At 49.5% G+C, this 22736-nt stretch overlaps 2 protein-coding genes across 3 annotated transcripts in view; one reads left to right on the top strand and one right to left on the bottom strand.

Moving 5' to 3' along the window:
- ILDR2 (immunoglobulin like domain containing receptor 2) overlaps positions 1-19175 on the bottom strand; it is a 122408-nt gene extending 103233 nt beyond the window's left edge. For both annotated transcript variants that reach the window (XM_029579221.1, XM_029579220.1), the window contains exon 1: positions 19098-19175. The gene's annotated coding sequence lies outside the window, so the exon portion shown is untranslated. The remainder of the gene's footprint in view (positions 1-19097) is intronic.
- Positions 19176-19437: 262 nt separating this feature from the next.
- MAEL (maelstrom spermatogenic transposon silencer) overlaps positions 19438-22736 on the top strand; it is a 30971-nt gene continuing 27672 nt past the window's right edge. Inside the window, exon 1 of the mRNA XM_029579035.1 lies at positions 19438-19750. Within this exon, the coding sequence (XP_029434895.1) occupies positions 19619-19750 (132 nt within the window). The 5' untranslated portion in view covers positions 19438-19618. The remainder of the gene's footprint in view (positions 19751-22736) is intronic.

Here is a 22736-nt window from a genome sequence, read left to right as displayed (position 1 = left end):
ATGGAACTGAGAGCACCGGTAGTTCCAGTGCCTTCTACACCGATTCCACTGTCATCAGAGGATGAGGAATCACTGATACCCATTCCACCGTCTGGCATTTTACCACCGGCTCGTCCATCGATGTCACCGGACCCCTCGGTGCCTCCATCAATGTCGTCAGTTCCTCCATCGATGCCGTTGGTGCCACCTCCGATGCCACCAATGCCTAGGCCTGGTCCTTCAGGATTAGCACTGTTTCTTCCTCCTGAGGACCCGCTAGGTGCTGGAGATTAGCCCTATGATCCTTGGACTGATGATTCGTCCTAAGATTCAGATGATCTACCATCAGAGCTCTCTCCCCCAGATGAAAGACGGCGCTCTCCACCAGAAGATCTGTCTTTCATTAATTTCATCAAGGAAATGTCTGAAACCATTCCTTTTCAACTTCAGACAGAAGAGGACTCTAGGCACAAGATCCTGGAGGTACTCCAGTTTCTTAATGTTCCTAAGGAAATCATGTCTATACCTATTCATGAAATCCTGCTTGATTTCCTGAAGAGAAACTGGGAACACCCATGTTCGGTCCCACCTGTGAACCGCAAGACTGATGCCACCTATCTCGTGCAGTCAGCTCCTGGGTTCCAAAAGTCACAGTTAGATCATCATTCTGTTGTGATTGAATCAGCCCAGAAGAAGGCACGACGTTCAAAACCTCATTCCTGCATACCTCCAGGGAAGGAGCAAAAATCCCTGGATTCTTTTGGTAGGCGTGTCCTCCATGGCTCAATGCTCATATCTCGCATTGCCTCTTACCAGTTATACATGACCCAGTATAACAGAGACTTTTTTAAGAGGATACAGGATTTCTCTGATTCTTTACCAGAACAACTCCAGGCTCAGCTTCATACTCTGGCTCAAAAAGGTCTGGATGCTGGAAAGCACGAGGTCCGCGCTGCGTATGATATATTTGACATGGCCTCTAGAGTGTCTGCAGTGGGGATTAGTGCAAGAAGATGGGCCTGGCTCAAATCCTCAGACTTAAAACCAGAAGTCCAAGTCAGGTTAGCAGATCTACCCTGTGTGGGGGATAATCTCTTCGGGGAAAAGATCCGAGAGACTGTGGTGCAGTTGAAGGACTACCATGAGACGCTGCGCCAGCTTTCCTCTGTGCTGTCTGAGTTTCCTTCCACCCCTAAGAGAACTTTTAGGCATGACTCTAAACGGCCGGCCTACAAGCCAAGAAAATGTTATCCTCCAGCTTCTAGAGGTTGCCCTTCCAGACCTTACCAAAAAGGTCAATCCAGGCAGACTCGGCCTCAAATGTCTCAGCCAGCTTCCCAGCCTGGGCCATGTTCAGAGTTTTGACTCCTTCCTAGAGCGTGTAAACCAATCTCCTCTTCCATCCATACCGGTCGGCGGTCGGCTCTGCCACTTCAACAGCGCTTGGCATACAGTCGCTACAGACCAGTGGGTTCGCGCAGTAGTCACTCAGGGTTACCACCTAAATTTCCTGACTGTTCCAGCGGACTCCCCACCTCGGCTGACATGGGGGATGTCCAACCACTCTTCCTTGTTCGATCAGGAGGTCTCATCCCTCCTCAGATCCCGAGCAATAGAACCATTGCCCCTCTCCCAGCAGGGGAAAGGGTTTTATTCCCAATATTTTCTGATACCAAAAAAGTCAGGTGGCGAACGCCCGATACTGGACCTCCGTGCCCTAAACAAATTTTTACAGAGAGAAAAATTCAAAATGGTAACCTTGGGCTCTCTACTTCCTCTTCTAAGAAAAGGAGATTGGCTATGCTCTATAGATCTCCAAGATGCTTACACACACACATCTCAATTACTCCATCTCATTGCAAGTACCTGAGATTCCTGGTCGGCCCTCGTTACTTCCAGTACCATGTATTACCATTCGGCCTAGCGTCCGCTCCTCGAGTATTCACCAAGTGCCTGGTGGTGGTCGCAGCCTTCCTCGGGAATCAGGGTGTGCATATCTACCCTTATCTCGATAATTGGTTGATAAGGGATCCGACTCAGCAGGGCGCACTAACCTCCCTGCGTCTCACTATCCTCACCCTGATCTCCTTTGGGTTTCTAATCAACTATCCCAAATCCAAGATAGTTCCATCCCAAACTCTATCCTTTATAGGGGCTGATCTAAACACTATACAGGTGAAAGCCTTCCTCCCCCAGGATCGTGCTTTCACCATAGCATCTCTGGCGCATAACCTACAGACTCGAGTATCTTCAACTGCTCGTCACTTCCTCATACTGTTGGGTCACAAGGCGTCCTCGTGAATGTCACTCTGATGGCTTACCTAGCCATGAGGGTGATGCAGTGGACCTTAAAACGCCAGTGGATTCAAGCTTGTCAGCCAATGTCTAGCATTGTCCAGGTTACCAAACGGCTCCGTCTGTCAATAGCCTGGTGGATACACCACTCCAATCTCATTCAAGGCCTTCCATTTCAGGCTCCAGATCCTCAAATTACCTTAACAACAGACGCATCCAACCTTGGGTGAGGTGCACATGTAGGCAACCTGCAGACTCAGGGAACCTGGTCTCCAGAGGAAGCCAAACACCAGATAAATTTCCTGGAGCTACGGGCGATCAGATATGCCCTACAGTCGTTTCAGGATTGCCTATCAAACAAAGCCATCCTGATTCAAACCGACAATCAGGTTGCGATGTGGTACATCAACAAACAAGGGGGAACGGGCTCCTTCCTCCTGTGTCAGGAAGCTGCACAGATATGGGAGTGGGCCCTTTCCCACTCGATGTACCTCAAAGCAACCTACTTGCCGGGAGTGGACAATCACTTGGCGGACAAGCTGAGTCGCACTTTCCATCCGCACAAGTGGTCTCTCAACCCCACGATAGCGGACACGATATTCCAATGCTGGGGTTACCCTTGCATCGACCTCTTTGCGTCGATCCACAACTGCAAAGTAGACAACTTCTGCACTCTCATTCGCACTCACCACTTGCAACCAAGAGATGCCTTCTCCCTCTCCTGGGCCAGCGGTCTCCTTTATGCGTACCCTCCACTTCCTCTCATTTCAAAGACTCTCGTGAAGCTCCGGCAGGACAAGGGATTAATGATCCTGATAGCTCCCCACTGGCCATGCCAGGTGTGGTTTCCAATCCTCCAGGACCTTTCAGTACGCTGGCACATTCTTCTGGGGAAGGATCCCCTTCTAATAACTCAGAAAGAAGGGTACCTACGTCACCCCAACCTCCAGGCTCTGTCTCTGACGGCCTGGATGTTGAAAGGTTAATACTCCAACCATTTAACCTTTCAGAGTTGGTAACCCGAGTCCTGGTGGCTTCACGAAAGCTTTCAACGAGAAGGTCTTATCACTCTAAATGGAAGAGGTTTACAGTCTGGTGCACTTCCATGTCCATAGACCCCTTCGCTTGTTCCACTGCGAAGTTCACAGACTATCTCTGGCACCTGTCAGAGTTAGGCCTAAAAACTTCCTCTATCATAGTGCATGTTAGTGCAGTGTCTGCATACCATAAGGGTATAGGAGATGCCTCCATCTCAACGCAACCCTTAGTATCACGTTTCATGAGAGGCTTGCTCCATTTGAAACTTCCACTGCGCCCTCCGGCCCCTGCCTGGGACCTTAACATGGTTTTGGGTCGGCTCATGAAACCTCCGTTTGAGCCTCTCCACTCCTGTGATCTCCGCTATCTTACCTGGAAGGTAGTTTTTCTCCTTGCGATCACGTCCACTCGCGGAAAATGGCGCCGGCCGTACGGCAACACAATTCGACTGCAGGAGGTCGTTCCGGACCCCCACTGGACTTTTGGCAAGTCTTGTGGGGGTCAGGAGGCCCCCCCAAGCTGGCCAAAAGTCCCTGGGGGTCCAGCGGGGGTCCGGGAGCGATCTCCTACCGTGAATCGTTTTTCCGTACGGAAAAACGATTCGCGTGCAGGAAGTCGTTCCCGGACCCCCGCTGGACTTTTGGCAAGTCTTGTGGGGGTCAGGAGGCCCCCCCAAGCTGGCCAAAAGTCCCTGGGGGTCCAGCGGGGGTCCGGGAGCAATCTCCTACGCTCCTGATGTCGGGGGACAAAAAACAAAATGGCGCCGGCGCTACCTTTGACCTGTCATATGACAAGGCAAAGGTAGCGCCGGCGCCATTTCTACAACGCACTGGAGGTCCGAGAGTAAAAGATCACACCGGGACCCTTCCTCTGGACCCCAGGTAATTTAAGGCATTTTGGGGGGGTTCGGGAGGGTGGGGGATTTATTTTAAAGGGTCGGGGTGGGTTTTAGGGATGTTTTAGTGTGCCGGTTTTTGATTTACACGATTTACACGATATTTAAAAAACCCAAACTGCGACGATCCGATTCCCTCCCCCTCCCAGCCGAAATCGATCGTTAAGACGATCGATCACACGATTCACATCTCTAGTTACAACCCTAAACAGAAAGTATGGGGGTAGCCTGCATGGAGCAGCAGTTACAACCCTAAACAGAAAGCATGGGGGTAGCCTGCACAGAGCAGCAGGTTTGGTTTTTTTTATCTGTTGTTTGTATAATTTCTTTTTATAACTGTTTTAGTTGTTCTCCACATAGAACTATGGATATTGTGGAATATAAATATATAAATAAATAAAATAACCTGCATGAAGCAGCAGTTATAAGCCTAAAAACCTTGCTGGGCAGACCGGATGGGCCATTTCGGTCTTTTTCTGCTGTCATTTACTATGACTGAGGGGGGATATAATAGAGGTCTACAAAATCATGAAAGGACTTGAACGGGTAAATATGAATTGGTTATTTACTCTTTCGGATAATACAAGGACTAGGAAGCACTCCGTGAAGTTAGCAAGTTACACATTTAAAACAGAAAATTATTTTTCACTCAAAATACAATTAAGCTCTGGAATTCGAAGCCAGAGGATGTGGCTAAGACAGTGTAGCTGGGTTTAAAAAAGGTTTGGACAAGTTCCTGGAGAAGTCCATAAACTGCTATTAATCAATAGGGAATAGCCACTGCTTGCTGATGGCATTAGTAGCATGGGACCTGTTAAATTTTGAGTACTTGCTAGGTACTTGTAACTTTGAGACAGGATACTGGGGTTGATGGAACCTTGGTCTGACCCAGTATAGCATATCTTATGTTCTTATATTCAAATGATTTCTAATTATGTGCTACTGAAATATTATGTATTTATATGTTACTTATATAACATCTTTCCTTAACAGACCAAAACGGTTTACAATAAAGCATACCAGTATATATAATTTCTTATTATCATTGTATCCATTATGCTGACCATTAGTATGATGGAAAAACCAAGCTGAATAGCCATATCTTTAGCTCTTTTATAAACATTGCAAACTCTGTGCATATTCTCCAATTCTCTGGCATTGAATTCCAGAGTTTTGGGCCAGCAATGGATATTTCATTTTCCCTGAACTCTGCTACATGTGCGCTGTGTATTGATGGTATCTCTAGCAGTCCCTTATTTGAGGATCTTAGGGATAGTTGTGGAACATAGAAATGTAATGTAGTGTCAATCCAGGTGGTGTTTTTGTTTGACAATATTGTGGATTAAAGTTAAAGCTTTGTATTGAATGCAGTAATAAACTGGGAGCCAGTGTAAGTTAAATAATATAGGTGTTATATGATCAAATTTATGGCACCAGTTAGAAGGCGTGCAGCACTATTTGTACAGCCCTAATGTGCTGGCAGGAAGACCCAAGAATAGAAAATTACAATAGTTAAAATTTGAAAAAAATAGAACTTGACATACAGATCGAAAATCACCAGATTCTAATAAAGGTTTAAGTGTGGAGCATGCCCTTCAGGCCCTGTTAGGAGCGCAGGGGCGCGGTCCCATCTCAAGGGAGGATGTGAGCCCTTGGATCACGGCATGGCTTAGGGAGGAGCCCCAAGACACACTGCAAGAGGTGAGCAGGTATGAGCACGGGTGGAGCAGGAGCAAGATTGGACTGAAAACAAAGCGAGGAATATCCAGAACAGGAACAAGGCAGGCTCAGGCCTCCACTGGACCTACATGCACCAATGAGACCCAGCAATGCAATGCTGGTCTCGAAAGTAGCCCTCCGGCCACTCGATAGCCCTTCCAGACCCGCTGCTTGGGAACAACGAGTGCGTGAGGCCAGACGGAGGCTGAGGGCAGGAACACGGAGACTCAGGCGAAGACTTGGATACTCAGAAGACTCGGACAAGGATTAAGGTTGCTCAGAAGACTCGGACAAGGATTCAGGAGTCAGGCGAAAGTACTGGGTGAGAACTGCATCGCAGTGCACCCTACACAGCCGCCCATGGCTGGTCACGGACCAGGCTAAACACGAAGCAGACTCCAAGCGAGGAAGTGGAACTTGAGACTGACGAAGATTCAGAAGAGGCCTGCACCGAGGCACACCCTACACAGCCGCCTGTGGCTGGTCGCGGACCACACTGAAGCGGGGCAGGTTCTGGCAGAGTCTTAGGTATGGACAGAAGCAGCCACAAGGGTCTCCGAATACCGGGACAGGATTCAAGACTCAGGATTCTCAGAAGCAAGGCATTAAAACAGAAATCTTCCGGAGGCTTGCGCTGCAGACGAGAAGAAGGCCTTGTACCACGAAGTGCCATGGGCTGGTCACGGACCACGATGGTGGCATGCCAGGAAAGGTGAACAGATGAGGGACCTGGGAACTGGACGAAGAGCTGAAGAAGAGATGGTGGCGTCAGGGCAGGAACATCGGACATCAGGAATATGGAACATGGCACCTCAGGACACAGGATATCAGAACATGGAACATCTGGACATCAGGAACATGGAACAAGCAACGAGGAAGTTCCAACAAGGGACGAGACCAGGAACATCAGAATGACGAAGTTCAAGAACATGAAGAACACAGAAAAGAAAATTATTCCTTACCTGCTAATTTTCGTTCCTTAGTACCAAGGATCAGTCCAGACGGTGGGTTATGTCCCCCGTCCAGCAGATGGAGTCAGAGCAAACTTTGGAGGGTGCTGGCATATAAGCTGGTGCAACCTCCCCAGATCCTCAGTATCGAGAATATCAAAGCCAAGACAAAGAACTGTCAAGATTGAGAAGGATGGATCAAGCATATCAAAAACTTAAACTACAGAAATCTAACAGTGCAACTTGCAAAGAGAACTGTCGAACAGAGCCAGGAAAAGAAAGACAACCAGAACAGGGGGGCGGACAAAACAAGACCCGCCCCAACAGACAGGACAGTCGGACAGGAGAGACCACACGAGCAGGGGTGCCCCGAAGGCCCAACAAGACCAGGGTGGGCGTCTGGACTGATCCTTGGTACTACAGGAACGAAAATTAGTAGGTAAGGAATAATTTTCTTTTCCCTGTATGTACCAGGATCAGTCCAGACGGTGGGATGTACCAAAGCTTCCCTTCCCTGAGAACCCTGCTCGGATTACCCTGTCACCAAAAGAGCCTGAGTCGGAGACCGGCAAGTGAAGCCGATAATGTCTGGAGAATGTGTGCAGAGATTTCCAAGTCGTTGCCCGACAAATTTCCTGAGATGAGACGTACTGAAATTCCGCCCAGGACGTAGCCTGGGCGCGTAGGGAACGAGCCTTGACACCTGCTGGGGGATCCTGACCGGTGCCGATATACGCCGATACCACTGCTTCCTTGAGTCATCTCGCTATCGTGGTTTTCGAAGCTTGATGGCCTTTTCTGTTCCCGGACCAGAGGACGAAGAGATGGTCGGATACCCGGAAGTCGTTGGTCACCTCCAGATAATGGAGTAGGGTGCGCTTTACGTCCAGACGCCGGAGAGACCTGGGGGCGTCCGCCGGGAAGGATGGGAGATCCACCGTCTGGTTCAAGTGGAACGCTGAGACTACCTTGGGTAGGAACGAAGGAACTGTCCGCAATGAGACCCCCGAGTCAGTGAAACGCAGGAAGGTTTCCCTGCAAGAGAGAGCCTGGAGCTCAGAGATGCGATGCGCCAAGCCTATGGCCACCAAGAATACCGCTTTTAGGGTGAGGTCCTTGAGTGAGGCCTGGCGCAGAGGTTCAAAGGGGGGCCCCCGAGAGAACCTGAAGGACCAGGTTGAGATTCCAGGAGGGATAAGGATTCAGCACCGGGGGCCGCAAGTGTTTAACCCCCTTGAGAAACCTCATAATGTCCGGATGAGACAAGAGGTCCGACCGTCCCACGGTGCGAGCAAGCGAGGCCAGAGCAGAGACCTGCACCCGCAGGGAATTGTAGGTAAGTCCCTTCTCGAGACCGTCCTGGAGAAAAGCCAGGATCTGATGAACCGAAGCCGTAGACGCATAAAACCGTGTTCAGAGCACCAGACCTCGAACACCTTCCAGACCCGCACATAAGCGACCGACGTCGAGGCCTTACGGGCCTTGAGGAGGGTGTCTACAACTGGGACAGCGTAGCCCTTGCGCAGGAGTCTCCGCCTTTCAAAAGCCAGGCCGCAAGACAGAAGTGTTCTGCCTGGTCGGAAAATACCAGACCCTGACGAAGAAGCCAAGGCAGATGGGAGAGTCACAGGGGCCCGTCCACCACGATGTTGAGCAGGTCTGCAAACCACTGGCGGCGCGGCCACTCCGGGGCCACGAGGATGACTGTCCTGTGATGGGTCTCTATTCTCCTTAGAACCTTGCCCACCAGAGGCCACGGGGGAAAGACATAGAGGAGGAGCCGGGACGGCCAGGGAAGCACTAGGGCATCCACTCCTTCTGCGCCGTATTCCCTCCTTCGGCTGAAGAACCGAGGGGCCTTGGCGTTGGAGAGCGTTGCCATGAGATCCATCGAGGGCGTCCCCCAGCGCCGGGTGATGAGTAGCATCGCCTCGTCGGAGAGGGCCCATTCTCCGGGGTCCAGAGTCTGCCGACTCAAGAAGTCCGCTTGGATGTTGTCCACCCCAGCGATGTGCGAGGCAGCTAGACGTTCGAGGAAGCGCTCCGCCCAAGCCATCAGACAGGCGGCTTCGAGGGCCACCTGACGGCTTCTGGTGCCGCCCTGACGGTTGATGTAGGCCACGGTGGTCGCATTGTCCGACAGGACTCGAACTGCCCAGTTTCTTAACAGAGGAAGAAAATGGACGAGTGCCAGACGCACCGCTCTGGTCTCCAAGCGATTGATCGGCCAGGTTGCTTGTTCCTTTGTCCACTGTCCCTGTGCCGAGCTCTGTTGACAAACTGCTCCCCAGCCGGTCAGACTGGCATCGGTGGTGACCACCACCCAATCCGGAGTCTCCAGAGGGTAGCCTTGAGCCAGCTTCCGTGGGTCTAGCCACCACCACAAGCTGTTCCTGGTGGTCGGGGGGAGAGGGAGAACAACCTGGTAATCCCGTGACACGGGTTTCCACCGCGAGAGCAGTGCCGCCTGCAGGGGCCTCAGATGCGTGAACGCCCACGGTACCAGGTCTATTGCAAAGGCCATGGATCCCAGGAGCTGAAGATAATCCCAGGCTGTGGGCTCCGGAAGAGAAGCAAAATGAAGGATCTGCTCCCGGAGGGCTTGGGCTTTGTCTGGACGCAGAAAGACTTTGCCCTGAGCTGTATTGAAGCGGGCTCCCAGGAAGTCCAGGCACTGGGCGGGTCGGAGGCTGCTCTTGTTGAAATTTACCACCTAGCCGAGAGACTGAAGGAGGCGAACCACTCTGTCGACTACCGCCTGCCCCTGTGAGAGGGTCTTCGCCCGGATGAGCCAGTCGTCCAGGTAAGGGTGGACCAGGATCCCCTCTCGCCTTAACGCGGCCGCCACTACCACCATGACCTTGGTGAAAGTTCTGGGGGCAGTCGCCAGGCCGAAAGGCAGGGCCTGGAATTGGAAGTGTTGGCTCAAAATCTTGAAGCAAAGGAACTTCTGATGAGCCACCAGGATCGGAATGTGCAGATAGGCCTCTGTCAGATCCAGAGAGGCGAGGAACTCCCCCTGGTGAACCGCCGCAATGACTGAGCGTAGGGTCTCCATGCGAATGCAGGATATCCGGAGCACCTTGTTTACTTCCTTGAGGTCTAGGATGGGGCGAAACGTGCCGTCTTTCTTGGGTACCACGAAGTAAATTGAATAGTGTCCCGAGCCCACCTCTCCGGAGGTGGCTCCGAGGTCCAGAAGTCTGTCTAGAGTCTGCCGCACCCCCAGGCGCTTGGGACTTGAACCGCAGGGAGAGAAGATGAACCTGTCTCTTGGGAGGCGTACAAACTCCAATGCGTAGCCGTGCCTTAGGATGTCCAGGGCCCACTGATCCATGGTGATGTTGACCCACTCCTCGTAGAAAAGAGAGATGCGACCCCCGATCCAGGGTTGCGAGGAGTGGGCTGGCCTGGCATCATTGGGGAGACTTACCAGAGGCTCCCTGCGTCGAGGCGTCCCTAGGAGATCTGCGGCCACGAAAAGACCGGGGCCATGACTGAGACCTGGAAGAGGGTGTCCTGGGTCCCTGCTGCCTGGCACCCCTATATCGATGTTGGGTGTGGGAACGATTCCTGGAGGAAGAGGACGGGCGATATGACCGCTGGCGGTCCTCGGGCAGCCGGTGTACTGCATTTTCACCCAGCGATTTGATGATCTGGTCCAGATCTTCGCCGAATAGAAACCTGCCCTTGAAAGGGAGGGCGCCCAGACTTGATTTGGAAGTGGCGTCTGCCGCCCAGTTACAGAGCCATAGGAGGCGTCTGGGAGAGACCGCAGACACCATGGTCCTTGCTAGGACGCGCAGCAGGTTGTGAATGGCGTCAGCCCCGTAAGCCATGACGGCTTCCAGCCGATCCGCTTGGGCCGCCTCATCCGGTGGCAATTGCTGAGAGGTGAGAAGCTGCTGCACCCACCGGAGACCAGCCCTCTGGGTGAGTGAGCCGCAGATGGCTGCGCGGACTCCCAGCGTGGAGACCTCAAAGACCTTCTTGAGGCAGACTTCCAGCTTCCTGTCCTGGAGGTCACGGAGAGCCGTGCCCCCCATGACCGGGATCGTAGTCCGTTTCGTGACCGCGGAGACCGCCGAGTCCACCTTGGGAACCTTGAGGAGATCCAGAAAGTCTCCTGGGAGCTGATAGAGCTTGTCCATTGCCCTGCCGACCCGGAGGGAAGCCTCCGGGGTGTCCCACTCTCTCACCAGAAGCTGTAGAAAGGAAACATGGATTGGAAAGGTCCGAGCCAGGGGACGCAGGCCCGCCAGAACCGGGCCCCCCTTTTTGCTGGAAGAGGTGATGGTGGGAGCCGGAGGCCCTGGCGGTTCGACGGGAGGATCGAGGTCCAACTCCTGGAGGACATGCGGGATGAGGTCCACCAGCTCCTCCTTACGAAAGATCCGGAGGACACGCGGATCGTCGCATTCCAGATGAGCTGGCAGGTGCATGTCATCATCCCCAGCGACACCGGGTCCCCCCCAGGGTCCGGCAATGGTGCCCACCCCCCCCAGCGGAAGAGACAGGTGCACCCTGGGCCCCCCCCCCCCCGCGGTCCCAGGAACCGTGACCACTGCGCCCACCAGCCGGGGGACCTTAGAGGGAGGTGGGTCCGAAGCTGGACTTCCCCCCCCCCCCCCCCCCCCCCGGATGCTACAAACTCTGCAAGTAGGCTTTGTGCATGAGCACCACAAAATCGGCCGAAAACGCGGAGGGCACTGGGGGGGGGGGGGGGCGCGAGAGGGGGTCCCTGGGGGGCTCTGAGGAGGATAGTGGTGGACCCTGGTCCCGAATCGGCGGCAACGGGTGCAAGAAATCCTCCTGCGCTCCTTCAGTGTCAGAACAAACGCTGTCTTCCAGCTTCAAGATGGCCGCAGCTCCCGCCAAAGGAGGGGGCAGGGCTGTCCCCCGAGGCCCGCGGGGGACAGAAGAGCGCGGTGGGGAAGTTGACTGGGGCGCGGGGCTGGTCTCCCCACCAGGGAGACACCTGCTGCAGAGCCCCTCCCGCGATCCTTCCGACCCCGGGCCGCCGCAGGAAGAGCAACAGGAATGCTGCATAACGCGGGCCCGGGGGAGGAATCAACAGCGCGGGAAAAACCGGAGCCGGGAAACGCCGCGGGAGGAGCGGGCGCGGCACACCCTCGCTCGACTCTGGAGCCCCCCCACCCCCCCTCAGAAAGCCGCAGGGGAATGATACCTCCCTGCCGCGTCGGCCCTGGGGAATGTAATGTCGTGGGGCCGAGGGGGGGAAACTAAACCGTGGCGAGGAGGGGGGAGGGGCTGGCACCACCAGCATCCACCCCCTGCTTCCTCAGAGAGAGAAGAAAACCTGTACTGCAAAAAAGAAATAAAGAGCCAAATGAGAGGACTTACTCCTGGGCAAACCGTCGTGCTTCTTGTAAAATAAGTTTAGTTATGTTTGTTATTCAATTAACTTTTATTAAGCTGTCTAAAAATTTTGCTTTTATATCGGTTTCAGTTCTAGATGTTCAATGTATTAGACTAAGGAATTGTATTTCCTGCTTGTTCAGCTTTCACTGTAAACCGGCCTGATTTGCATTTTATGCAAGAAGGTCGGTATATAAAAATTATAAATAAATAAATAAATAAATAAAAGACAGGAGGAAAAAAGAAGAGAGAAGACTGAGAAAACAGTCCTGCTGGCAAGAAACAGGGGCTCCGGGGAGCCAAGCAAAAGAACACAGACTGATCTCACTGGGTTTTTTTGGGGGTTTTTTTTTTTTAACTAACACAGAGCCTGCTTGATCTAACCTTCCCTTTGGACTATTGGCTGCACCCAGGGTTTTCACCAAATGCATGGTTGTGGTGGTGGCTCATCTCAGACAACAGGGTATGACCATCTTTCCATATCTGGACGATTGGTTGATAATAGCCTCGACTCCGGACATCTTGATCGACTACCTTCGACGGGTAATAGAGTGCTTACAGAAATTGGGGCTGGTGATCAATTTTCAGAAATCACCTCTACAGCCAACACAAATGCTACAATTCTGTTACGCTCTCCTTCTCCTGAGGGACGGAGTTAGCAATCTGTTGTGTACTAGCTCCTGAAGGAGGAGGAGTTAGCAATCTGTTACACTCGCCTTCCTCCAGAGGGGAGGAATTAGTAATCTGCTGTCACTCACTCCGCCAGGAGGACAGAATTGGCAAGCTGTTCTGCTGTTCTCCTGAAAGGGGAAGGAGTAGCGATATGACATGACCTGCTCCTCCAGAGGGGAGGAGTTAGCTATCTGTAGATCCGTTAGCGAACTGTTGTAGATACTCCTGTTATGGACAATCTCCGTGCAGACCCTGCAGATACATTTATTGGCACTCAGAGCGATTTGAAATGCACTACAAGTATTTCAAGACCACCTGAAGGGCCGCAGGGTCATGATCTACACGGACAATCAAGTCACAATGTTTTACATCAACAAACAAGGAGGGTCCGGTTCATGGTCCCTTTGCAAGGAAACCCTGATAATCTTCGAACATGCTCACCGTCATTGCATACATTTGCAAGCAACCTACCTGCCGGGAGTAGCAAATACAAGAGCGGACAGGCTAAGTCGCATCTTTCATCCTCATGAATGGACACTCAATTCAACTGTAGCCCAAAACATCTTCATACAATGGGGAACACCCTCGATAGATCTCTTTGCAATGGAAATCAATGCTCAAGTTCCCAAATTCTGCTCGATAAGACCAAGTCTGCTCAGAATCGCTCAGGATGCCTTCCTCATCCCGTGGACAACAGACCTCCTATATACCTTTCCTCCCATACCACTCATAACACAGACAATTCAAAAGTGCATAGCAGACAGAGCTCAACTGATACTCGTAGCCCCGGCCTGGCCCAGACAACCATGGTACAGTTTCCTTCTCCGACTGTCCATCAAGGACCCAATTCGACTACCGAATCGCCCAGATCTTCTGTTCCAAGACCAAGGGACGCCCCTGCACCTGCTACACTCATCTCTCCATTTGACAGCATGAAGATTGAGAGGCTCCTTTTAACAGAACAGGGAGTTTCCACTTCGAAACAGTTCATCTTATTAGAATCCAGGAAACTCTCAACGAGGAAAAATTATAGCTATAAATGGAAGCGCTACTCTAACTGGTGCATTTCCAAGGGCGTACCATCATTGGACTGCTCACCTGAGCTACTCATGGATTATCTTCATACACTATACCCAGCTGGTCTGGCGACATCATCCATTAGAGTTCATCTTAGTGCCATAGGAACATATCATAGACCAGTTAACAATATTCCTATATCCAATCACCCCTTAATCTCTCATTTCATTAAGGGATTAACTCACCTTCGTCCTCCGATCTCTAAGCCTCTAGTTCTGTGGAACCTCAACATAGTTCTTGAACAGCTCATGCTTTCCCCGTTTGAACCCATGGACTCAGCACACATTAAATACCTTACATGGAAGGTTGTATTCCTGGTAGCGGTAACATCAGCATAACGAGTCAGTGAATTACAAGCCTTAGTTCACTATTCTTCATATTTACAGTTTTATCATCAAAAGGTGGTTCTCAGGACTCACCCATCCTTTCTGCCGAAAGTAGTTTCTCAATTCCATCTCAATCAAACCATTGAACTACCCATCTTTTTCCCTAAGCCTCACTCGAATGATAAGGAAAAAGTACTACATACACTAGACCAGCGGTTCTCAACCGGTGTGTCGCGACACACCAGTGTGTCGCCAAGCACCGGCTGGTGTGTCACGTGCTCCCGGTCTCTCCCGCTGCTCTTTCTTCCCTGCTGCCGTTGCAGCCGGGCTATCAGCACGTTCAAGCCCAGTGGGAACTGCAGCAGTGCTAAAAGAAGCTGTGGCGCCCGTGGCTGGCCTTTTCTTCTTCCCGCGCCTGCATTCCCCCCCCTCCCCCCGGACACGGAAGTGATACGCGGTGCGCGGGAAGAAGAAAGAGCCGTGCCGTGTGATAAAGTAGAGGCAGCCACTGCAGCATCGGCCCCCGAGCAATTGAAGCAGCCGGTAATCGAGAAAGGAGACAGCAGCATGAGCCTCCCGCGGTCGATGGAATTCTTCCTTCTTGGCCTGCGGGGGCTGGAGGAGGAGGCTGCTGCAGCTACCATTTGTGCTGGGGGTGGGGGGGGATAGAGAGGAAGTGAGTGAGAGAAAGAGAGAGAAGCAGCCAGCCAGCCAGTGTGTGAGTGAGAGAATGTATTTGATCGAGAGCATGGGTGTGATTGAGAGAAACTGGTCAGAGAGCTGATGTATGTGTATATGTGAGAGACAATGAAAGTGACTGCTCAAGGAGATGACTGATGTGTATGTGAGAGTGTGAGACAGTCATGGATGTGACTGATGTGTGTGTGTGTGTGTGTGTGTGTGTGAGAGAGAGAGAGAGAAAAAGAGAAAAAGCATGGAAGTGAAAAATCTGGGTATGTGAGAAAGCATGAGAGTAAGAAGCCTGGTGTTGTGGGGGTATATGTGAAAGAAAACATGGGAGTGAGAAGCCTGATTATGTGAGAGAGAGCATGGGAGTGGGAAGCCTGTGTGTGTGTGCATGTATGAGAGAGAGACTGGTTGGTAAGGTGACGGTGTGACTGGTGTGTATTTGAATGTGAGAGAGAGAGAATGTGATTCAGGGAATGAGAAGCCTGTGCACATGGAGAGCGAGCATGGAAATAAGAGAGAGACTGGTGTGTGTGTGTGTGTGTGTGTGTGTGTGTGTGTGTGTGTGTGTGAGAGAGAGAGAGAGAAAAAGAGAAAAAGCATGGAAGTGAAAAATCTGGGTATGTGAGAAAGCATGAGAGTAAGAAGCCTGGTGTTGTGGGGGTATATGTGAAAGAAAACATGGGAGTGAGAAGCCTGATTATGTGAGAGAGAGCATGGGAGTGGGAAGCCTGTGTGTGTGTGCATGTATGAGAGAGAGACTGGTTGGTAAGGTGACGGTGTGACTGGTGTGTATTTGAATGTGAGAGAGAGAGAAAGTGATTATGGGAATGAGAAGCCTGTGCATGTGAAGAGTGAGCATGGGAGTGAGAAACCTGGGTGTGTGCGAGACACAGCATGGGAGTGAGAAGCCTGTATATCTGAAAGAGAACATGGGAGTGGGAAGCCTGTGTGTGTGTATGCATGAGAGAGATCAGATGACTGGTGTGTGTTTGTGTGTATGTGAGAGAGAGAAAGAAAGTGATTATGGGAATGAGAAGCCTGTGCACGTGAAGCGTGAGCATGGGAGTGAGAAACCTGTGTGTGTGTGAGACACAGCATGGGAGTGAGAAGCCTGTATATCTGAAAGAGAACATGAAAGTGGGAAGCCTGTGTGTGTGTGGATATGCATGAGAGAGATCAGGTGACTGGTGTGTGTGTGTGTTTGTGTGTATGTGTGTGTGAGAGAAAGAGAAAGAAAGTATTATGGGAATGAGAAGCCTGTGCATATGAAGAGTGAGCATGGGAGTGAGAAACCTGGGGGTGTGTGAGACACAGCATGGGAGTGAGAAGCCTGTATATCTGAAAGAGAACATGGGAGTGGGAAGCCTCTGTGTGTGTATGCATGAGAGAGATCAGGTGACTGGTGTGTGTGTGTTTGTATATGTATGTGAGAGAAAGAAAGTGATTATGGGAATGAGAAGCCTGTGCATATGGAGAGAACAAGCATGGGAGTGAGAGACTGGTGAGTGTGTGTGAGAAAGAGAAAGTGATTATGAGAGTGAGAAGCCCATATATGTAAGTGGAACACGGGAGTGGGAAGCCTGTGTGTGTGTATGGCATGAGAGAAACTGTTCAGGAAGGTGACTGGTGTGTTTGTCAAAGACTGTTTGGGAGATGATTGGTGTGTGAGAGACAGAAACTGGTCATGGGGGCATGACTGGTATGGTGTGTGTGTGAGAGACATGGGCCCTAAGGAAGAGGACCATGAGTATAGAGCTTAGCCACTACTGCTGCTTCTGGTGTGTGCCACAGCCTGCATGGAAGAGGAGTAGGAGAGCTGCTGGAGGGGGTAAGTAAAGGTGGCTTTTTAAGTTTATTTTTCTTGATTGACTGCCATTTTAATTATTTAATATTATGTGATGTGTCTGCTTTTTTAAAAATATTTTATTGGTGTTTGGAGAATTTTTAATAGTTTTTATGAGTTTTTAATTGTTGAATGTTATTCTGTTCATAGTTGCTGTGAAACATTTATTCTGCTTATTAGTATAGTTTTACAATTATTTCTGTGTGGGGATCTATAGCTGCTTGCTAGTTCTGTTTTCCTAATAAGAGGTGTATTGGTGTTTAGGGCCTGATTTAATATTTGTAGTATTGCCTTTTCATAGATAGGGTTGCTCCTGTTTGAGTGTATTCCATCATACAAGTGTAACTGTGTGCAGATTAGTTTATGTGCATTACTACAGATCCTGGGAGTATGTTAGGTCGGTTCTGTTGTCTGTTACCGAGATATTTTACTAGCATGTAAGCGTTTTATCAGTCTTATTTGTTGTGTTTTCTCAAGAGGATATGCATTGGTGGTAAACTGCTGTCTTTTCATAAGTAGGGCTATTGAGCCTGGAAGTAGAAGGAGTTTGAGTTGCTGTTACTAAGATGACACCAGAACCAGAATATCTTTTTTGTAGGGTGAGTTGTATGAGGAATGTCATAATTCTGCTTTACATCCATTATTGTGGGTCAGGGGGGTTCCCGTGGATGCAAACTGTACTTTTACATCTAGCCCTGTGACGATCATGGGTCAGTGTGTCACGCATATGAGAACCATCTGTCAGGTGTGTCCCGACAGAAAAAAGGTTGAGAACCACTGCACTAGACTACAAAAGAACATTAGCATACTACAAAGAAAGAACAAAATCGGACTCCCGTGTTTCTCAACTATTTGTCTCTTTCGACCCGAAAGCACCTGGACTACCAGTGGCTAAACGAACCATCTCCAGCTGGATAGCACAGTGCATACAATTCTGCTACGACAAACAGCAATTACATCTACATTCTACTCCCAAAGCTCACCAAGTCAGAGCAGTGGCGGCCTCCTTGGCACACTTTAAAAATGTACAACCCATAGACATTTGTAAGGCAGCTACATGGTCATCGCTCCATACCTTCACATCCCACTACTGCCTTGATCAACAAGCAGCCACTGATGCGAAGATAGGGCAAGCAATCCTGCAATCTCTATCCTCCTATCCACGGTGACTGCCACACTACTGAAGATCACGTACGCTCATACAAATCACAACCACGTGATCAGGAGCTTGGGACTCCCATGACAGCATGGCTAATTCAGCCCTGCTATCAACGGGAAAAAGCAAGTTTGCTTACCGTAAACGGTGTTTCCGTAGATAGCAGAATGAATTAGCCATGCTGACCCTCCCTCCTCCCTGGCAGTCGCCGTCTCTTTGACTACAATACAGCTTAATCACAGACTGAGGAGAATCTGTTACTTTCTTGCCTGGGAACACACGCGCAGCCGCAGAGAGCAAAAATTTAGCCTCTGCTTGGTACAGCTCCGCCTTCCGGGCCTGATTGTCAGATCCCATGATAGCATGGCTAATTCATCCTGCTATCTGTAATCTGTAATCTATCTGCTATCTGTAATGCTATCTGTAATGCTATCTGTAATGCTATCTGCTATCTGTAATCTGTAAACACCTGTATTTATTATAAGAACTTGTATTTACTATTTATATTTATTATTTAGCTATTAACATTGTTCTATTACCACTTGGTACTATTTCTCTCCTTCACCTCTAACTCTAAGTTCCTACTAAGTTAGCCATGTTATTTATACCCAATTGTTGGATGTAATTGTATATTTGTTTAATTGTTCAATCTGTTTGATGTAATTTTCTGTTCCTTGTTCCGTGTAAACCGAAGTGGTATGCACTAGTGCATGAACTCCGGTATATAAAAGCCTTTAAATAAATAAATAAATAAATAAATAAATATCTACAGAAACACCGTTTACAGTAAGCAAACTTGCTTACTTTGGATAAATGCATATAAAATTGCTGTTGGACAGACTGGGTGGGCCTTTTATCTGCCATCATTTACTACATTACTATAAGATCCTATCAGCTAAAGCGGGAGAAACAGAAGTTAGTTAAATGTCATATCATTATACCATTTTCAAGGTATAATTTTCAATAATTCTTGATGAAATAATAGATATTATACATATACATCAAATTCAAATGGTAAATTATTAACATAAATATAAGGTAATTCCAGACCCCCAATATTATACAGTTGATTACTTACTCTTTTTTACCACCGTGGGCTTTGTATTGTTGGGCCCTTAAAAAGTATCACAATCTACAACTACTGCTGTTATTAACCCTCTACCTGCAAACATTTCTGTAAATCACTGAAATCATGTTGGCTGTACGACCGGCACAACAGCCACGTGCTTTCGAATCAGCTTTTCCCGCCCCAAACTCGGCAGATTCCCAAATGCTCCGTATTATGTCTCCCACGCTACCAATCACTGCCCTCTCCTGTAACCTTCTCTCCGCCCACTTTTACACAATCTCAGCCAATCTCCGCCTTGGGCATCTGAACATCGTACGCCGGGTTTCGCCTCGTTCTGCTTTCAAATATTGTCATCCAATCGCACCGTGGCGGTCCTGTTCTGATTGGCTAGATCGCTGGCCAAGGTCCGTGCGTAGCTGCGCTCCTCGGCGGGTGTGGAAGTAAATCACGTGCGGTGCTCGCCGCGGATCCTAGATAGTGGAGGTGTGCTAGGATTTATTCTGTGGGTTGTGCGATAGATTATTTTCACAATGCCGAACAAGCGCAGCGGCCGGAACGGTTATTTCTTTTTCGTGCTGGAGAAGCTGCCGGAGCTTCGGCGCCGCGGGCTACCTGTGAACGGGGTACGGGATGCCGTGCCCTACTGCTCCAGCGACTGGCAGGTAGGAGCTGCGCGGCGCTCTGCTAGGATGCAACTGCTTTAAATGATTTACTATTTATTTTAAGAATTGGTAGCCTGCAGATATACAAAACTCGGAGGGTAACAACACAACATTCACAATATTAATAATACTGTTACTGATAGAGTTGGCTTTCTTTAGGCGGGGATTCTAGCGATCACCTTGTGAGCTGATGCCATATTATTCTCTGTAAGCCTATCTTGCTGGTGCTTTATATCCCCAGTCCTATGATTTATATGCTTGAGCTATAGTTGCAGTCAAATATTAATTGTAAAACCCAGGCTGGTTTGCGGCCCTTCAGAGCCACATTTGGAAAACCCCAGTGCGCGCGCCCCCCGAAAGCCTTCATCGTTTTATGTAAACCGGAGTGATTTGTAATTCCCACAAGAACTTCGGTATTTAAAAATAAATAAAAATAAAATCTATTCTTGTTGTTGCCTCTTTCCTAGCATTGAAAAATAACAATTTCTATGCATGTAATGGGGCAACCTATTGACAGATGCATGGGCATAGTATTCAGAGTACCTTTTCAGTTAGAGGGACAGATGATAGATTGGCTATTGATTATAGTATAGTAGTGCCTGTAGCCGAAATAAAGTTGTGGCGTTCTTAAATTTGTTTGAAAGAATTAGTGTATGCTGTTAAGTTAAGGGATGTGATTTGCTGAATTTAGTAGACTAAAGCTGCAAATTTAGTCATGTACTACTGCTTTTGCTATTGCTCACTTCTATAAAGCAGGGATCCCAAAATCTGCTTTGGTCCTTGTGGGCCACAAATTAGTCTATTTTTCAGAATTTCCATAATAGACCTTTATCTTTTTGTGTATAGTAGAAGCAAGGCATGAATATAGAGCTGTATTGTGGAAATCCTGAAAGCCAGTTTTTGTGTCTCAAGAATAGAATTTGGGAAATCCTGCTCTGGTGGTATTAGATGTGCACAGTACTAAACAGAAACACAAAAACAATCCTTGCTCTGTGGTTTTATATTCTAGTGGAGAGGAGACACAAAAAGACTTGTCTTAAAATCAAGATAGGCATAAGGGGGATGAACCCAGGACCACATGGGTTAGCGAGTGTCATTAATTGATTAAAGCTGCAAGAAGTAGAGCTGCTTCCAGGAAGTAGGGTGGGACCCTAAAACAGATGTGAAAAGGCAGTTTTAACTCTATCCGAACTGTATGGGCTCCTCCTTATACTAACTACCTAACATCTGAGGTTTTGGTGTAAAATTAGTGGCCTGGGTATCAAAAATAAAGAGCTAAAATCAGCAGTGTGCTGATCTTAATGTGCTTTATCAGTTGCATTTTATTTCCATTTAAAAATCACTTTCCTCAAAGGAGCCAGAGCAATATACAGTATGTCACTTATATCATAAAAATATAATACTCATCACAAATTTTGACACTGGGGTTGTTGGTGCCTGGTCTACGGAGATACTGATATGTAGAAAAAAAGGGAGCATTGCCATGCTAGAAGAGATTCTTTTCCTCTGTGCTAAATATCCCGAAGTTAAGACCAGTTAGCCTGGGGGAATATGATTACCACCACCACCACAACACTGCCAGCCAGGAGTCTTACTGGCTTGCCTTCCAATGCTAAGCTGGCAACACTTAGGGGCTGATGCAGGACTGGCATGACCATTAACCAGGACTAGGCTGCTGCCTAGGGCGATATCAGTGGGTGAGGTGCTGCCGAGGCACGGAAGATGCCATTTTCAAAATGTGAAAGAAGAAATGACAATGGTCCAGAATGCTAGTTTGGAGAGAGTGAAAGAGGGTGACCATAACTGTTTTTCCCTGTACATATCCGGATCAGTCCAGACAGGGTTGAGCATACTGGCCAGCAGATGGAGACAGAGAAAAACTGAAAGGGTATCCTATATCGGGACAGAGCCCACCCTGCGTCCCTTCAGTATTTCTCTCTCCCAACAGATTCAGACAGTTGAACCTGCTTTCCCTAGATTTATCTCCTTTTCTTCTCCTTGGGGATTTTTTCTTCTCTTCTTCCCTCTGGGTTGATACTGGATCAAGCAAGTATTGTTCTTTACAAATTAAAAAAAGGTAAAGATACAAGGTGAGACTACTTTGTCTCCTAGCTCTTACTGGGTCCCAGGGAGGACTTGTCCCCTTGAGTGTTCAGCCTGGGACCCACTTTTCCCAGTGACCTCCAGCCTGGCTGCATTGGGGTGATACTGGTGGTCCAGTCACTCCCCCCCTTCTTGCCTAGTCTGCACCCATTGAGGACTGGGTGCAGACATAGCAGGAAGGTGTTTCCTCTGCTTGGTTAAAGTTTAAAAAAAAAAAAAAAAAAGTCTAAGGCGATCGGCAGCGTTTTTCTTCACGATTTCTGGGGAAGGAGCGAAGCAGGGTTCATTCCCTTGCTTCGACTCGTGGTCAGCCAGGCACTGCCATTTTTCTCCGCGGCTAGAGCGTGGTGCCCAACCCCCCCCCCCCCCCCCCCCCCCCCCACTGGAGTTCATGCTGCGTTTCTCTGCCTGTCTTGCCTGTGGGGAGCCTGCCACGTGGCTCTCCCGCAATGGGCTTTCCTCAGCATGTCTCCCCGGTGGGGGAGGGTCCCTCCGGGGTAGTGACTAAATCTCCAGTTCGGGGTCGGGCTGTGAGATGCGCTCCCAAGCCGGCTCCCGCGCGAAAAACCATGGGAATGGCGGCCGTTTTGTCTCCGGAGCTGCCTTCTCTCACAAGCCCTGCTGATCTGGTGGAGCCGATTTTTTTTTTTTTTTTTTTTTTTTTAAACCCTTCACTGCCCGATCTCAGCCCCGTGGATTCCCTGGGCCCAGTTTCTGACACTTCTTCTCTCCCCCCCCCCCCCGCCTGGCAAGGTTCAGCATTGTTTTTCTCTTGAATTTGTTTTATTACATAAGTCTTTTGTGGCTAGTCTGGAGGAAGAGAATGATTCTCTTCCCCCCCCCCCCCCCCCCCCCCCCCCCTGCCAGCTAAGGTCCTTCGGGT

This window comes from Rhinatrema bivittatum, chromosome 15 (genome assembly GCF_901001135.1).
Source record: "Rhinatrema bivittatum chromosome 15, aRhiBiv1.1, whole genome shotgun sequence".
NCBI classification, from domain to species: Eukaryota; Metazoa; Chordata; class Amphibia; order Gymnophiona; family Rhinatrematidae; genus Rhinatrema; species Rhinatrema bivittatum.
The sequence above is the reverse complement of the archived record's forward strand: the minus strand, read 5'-3'. Positions and strand labels throughout refer to the sequence as shown.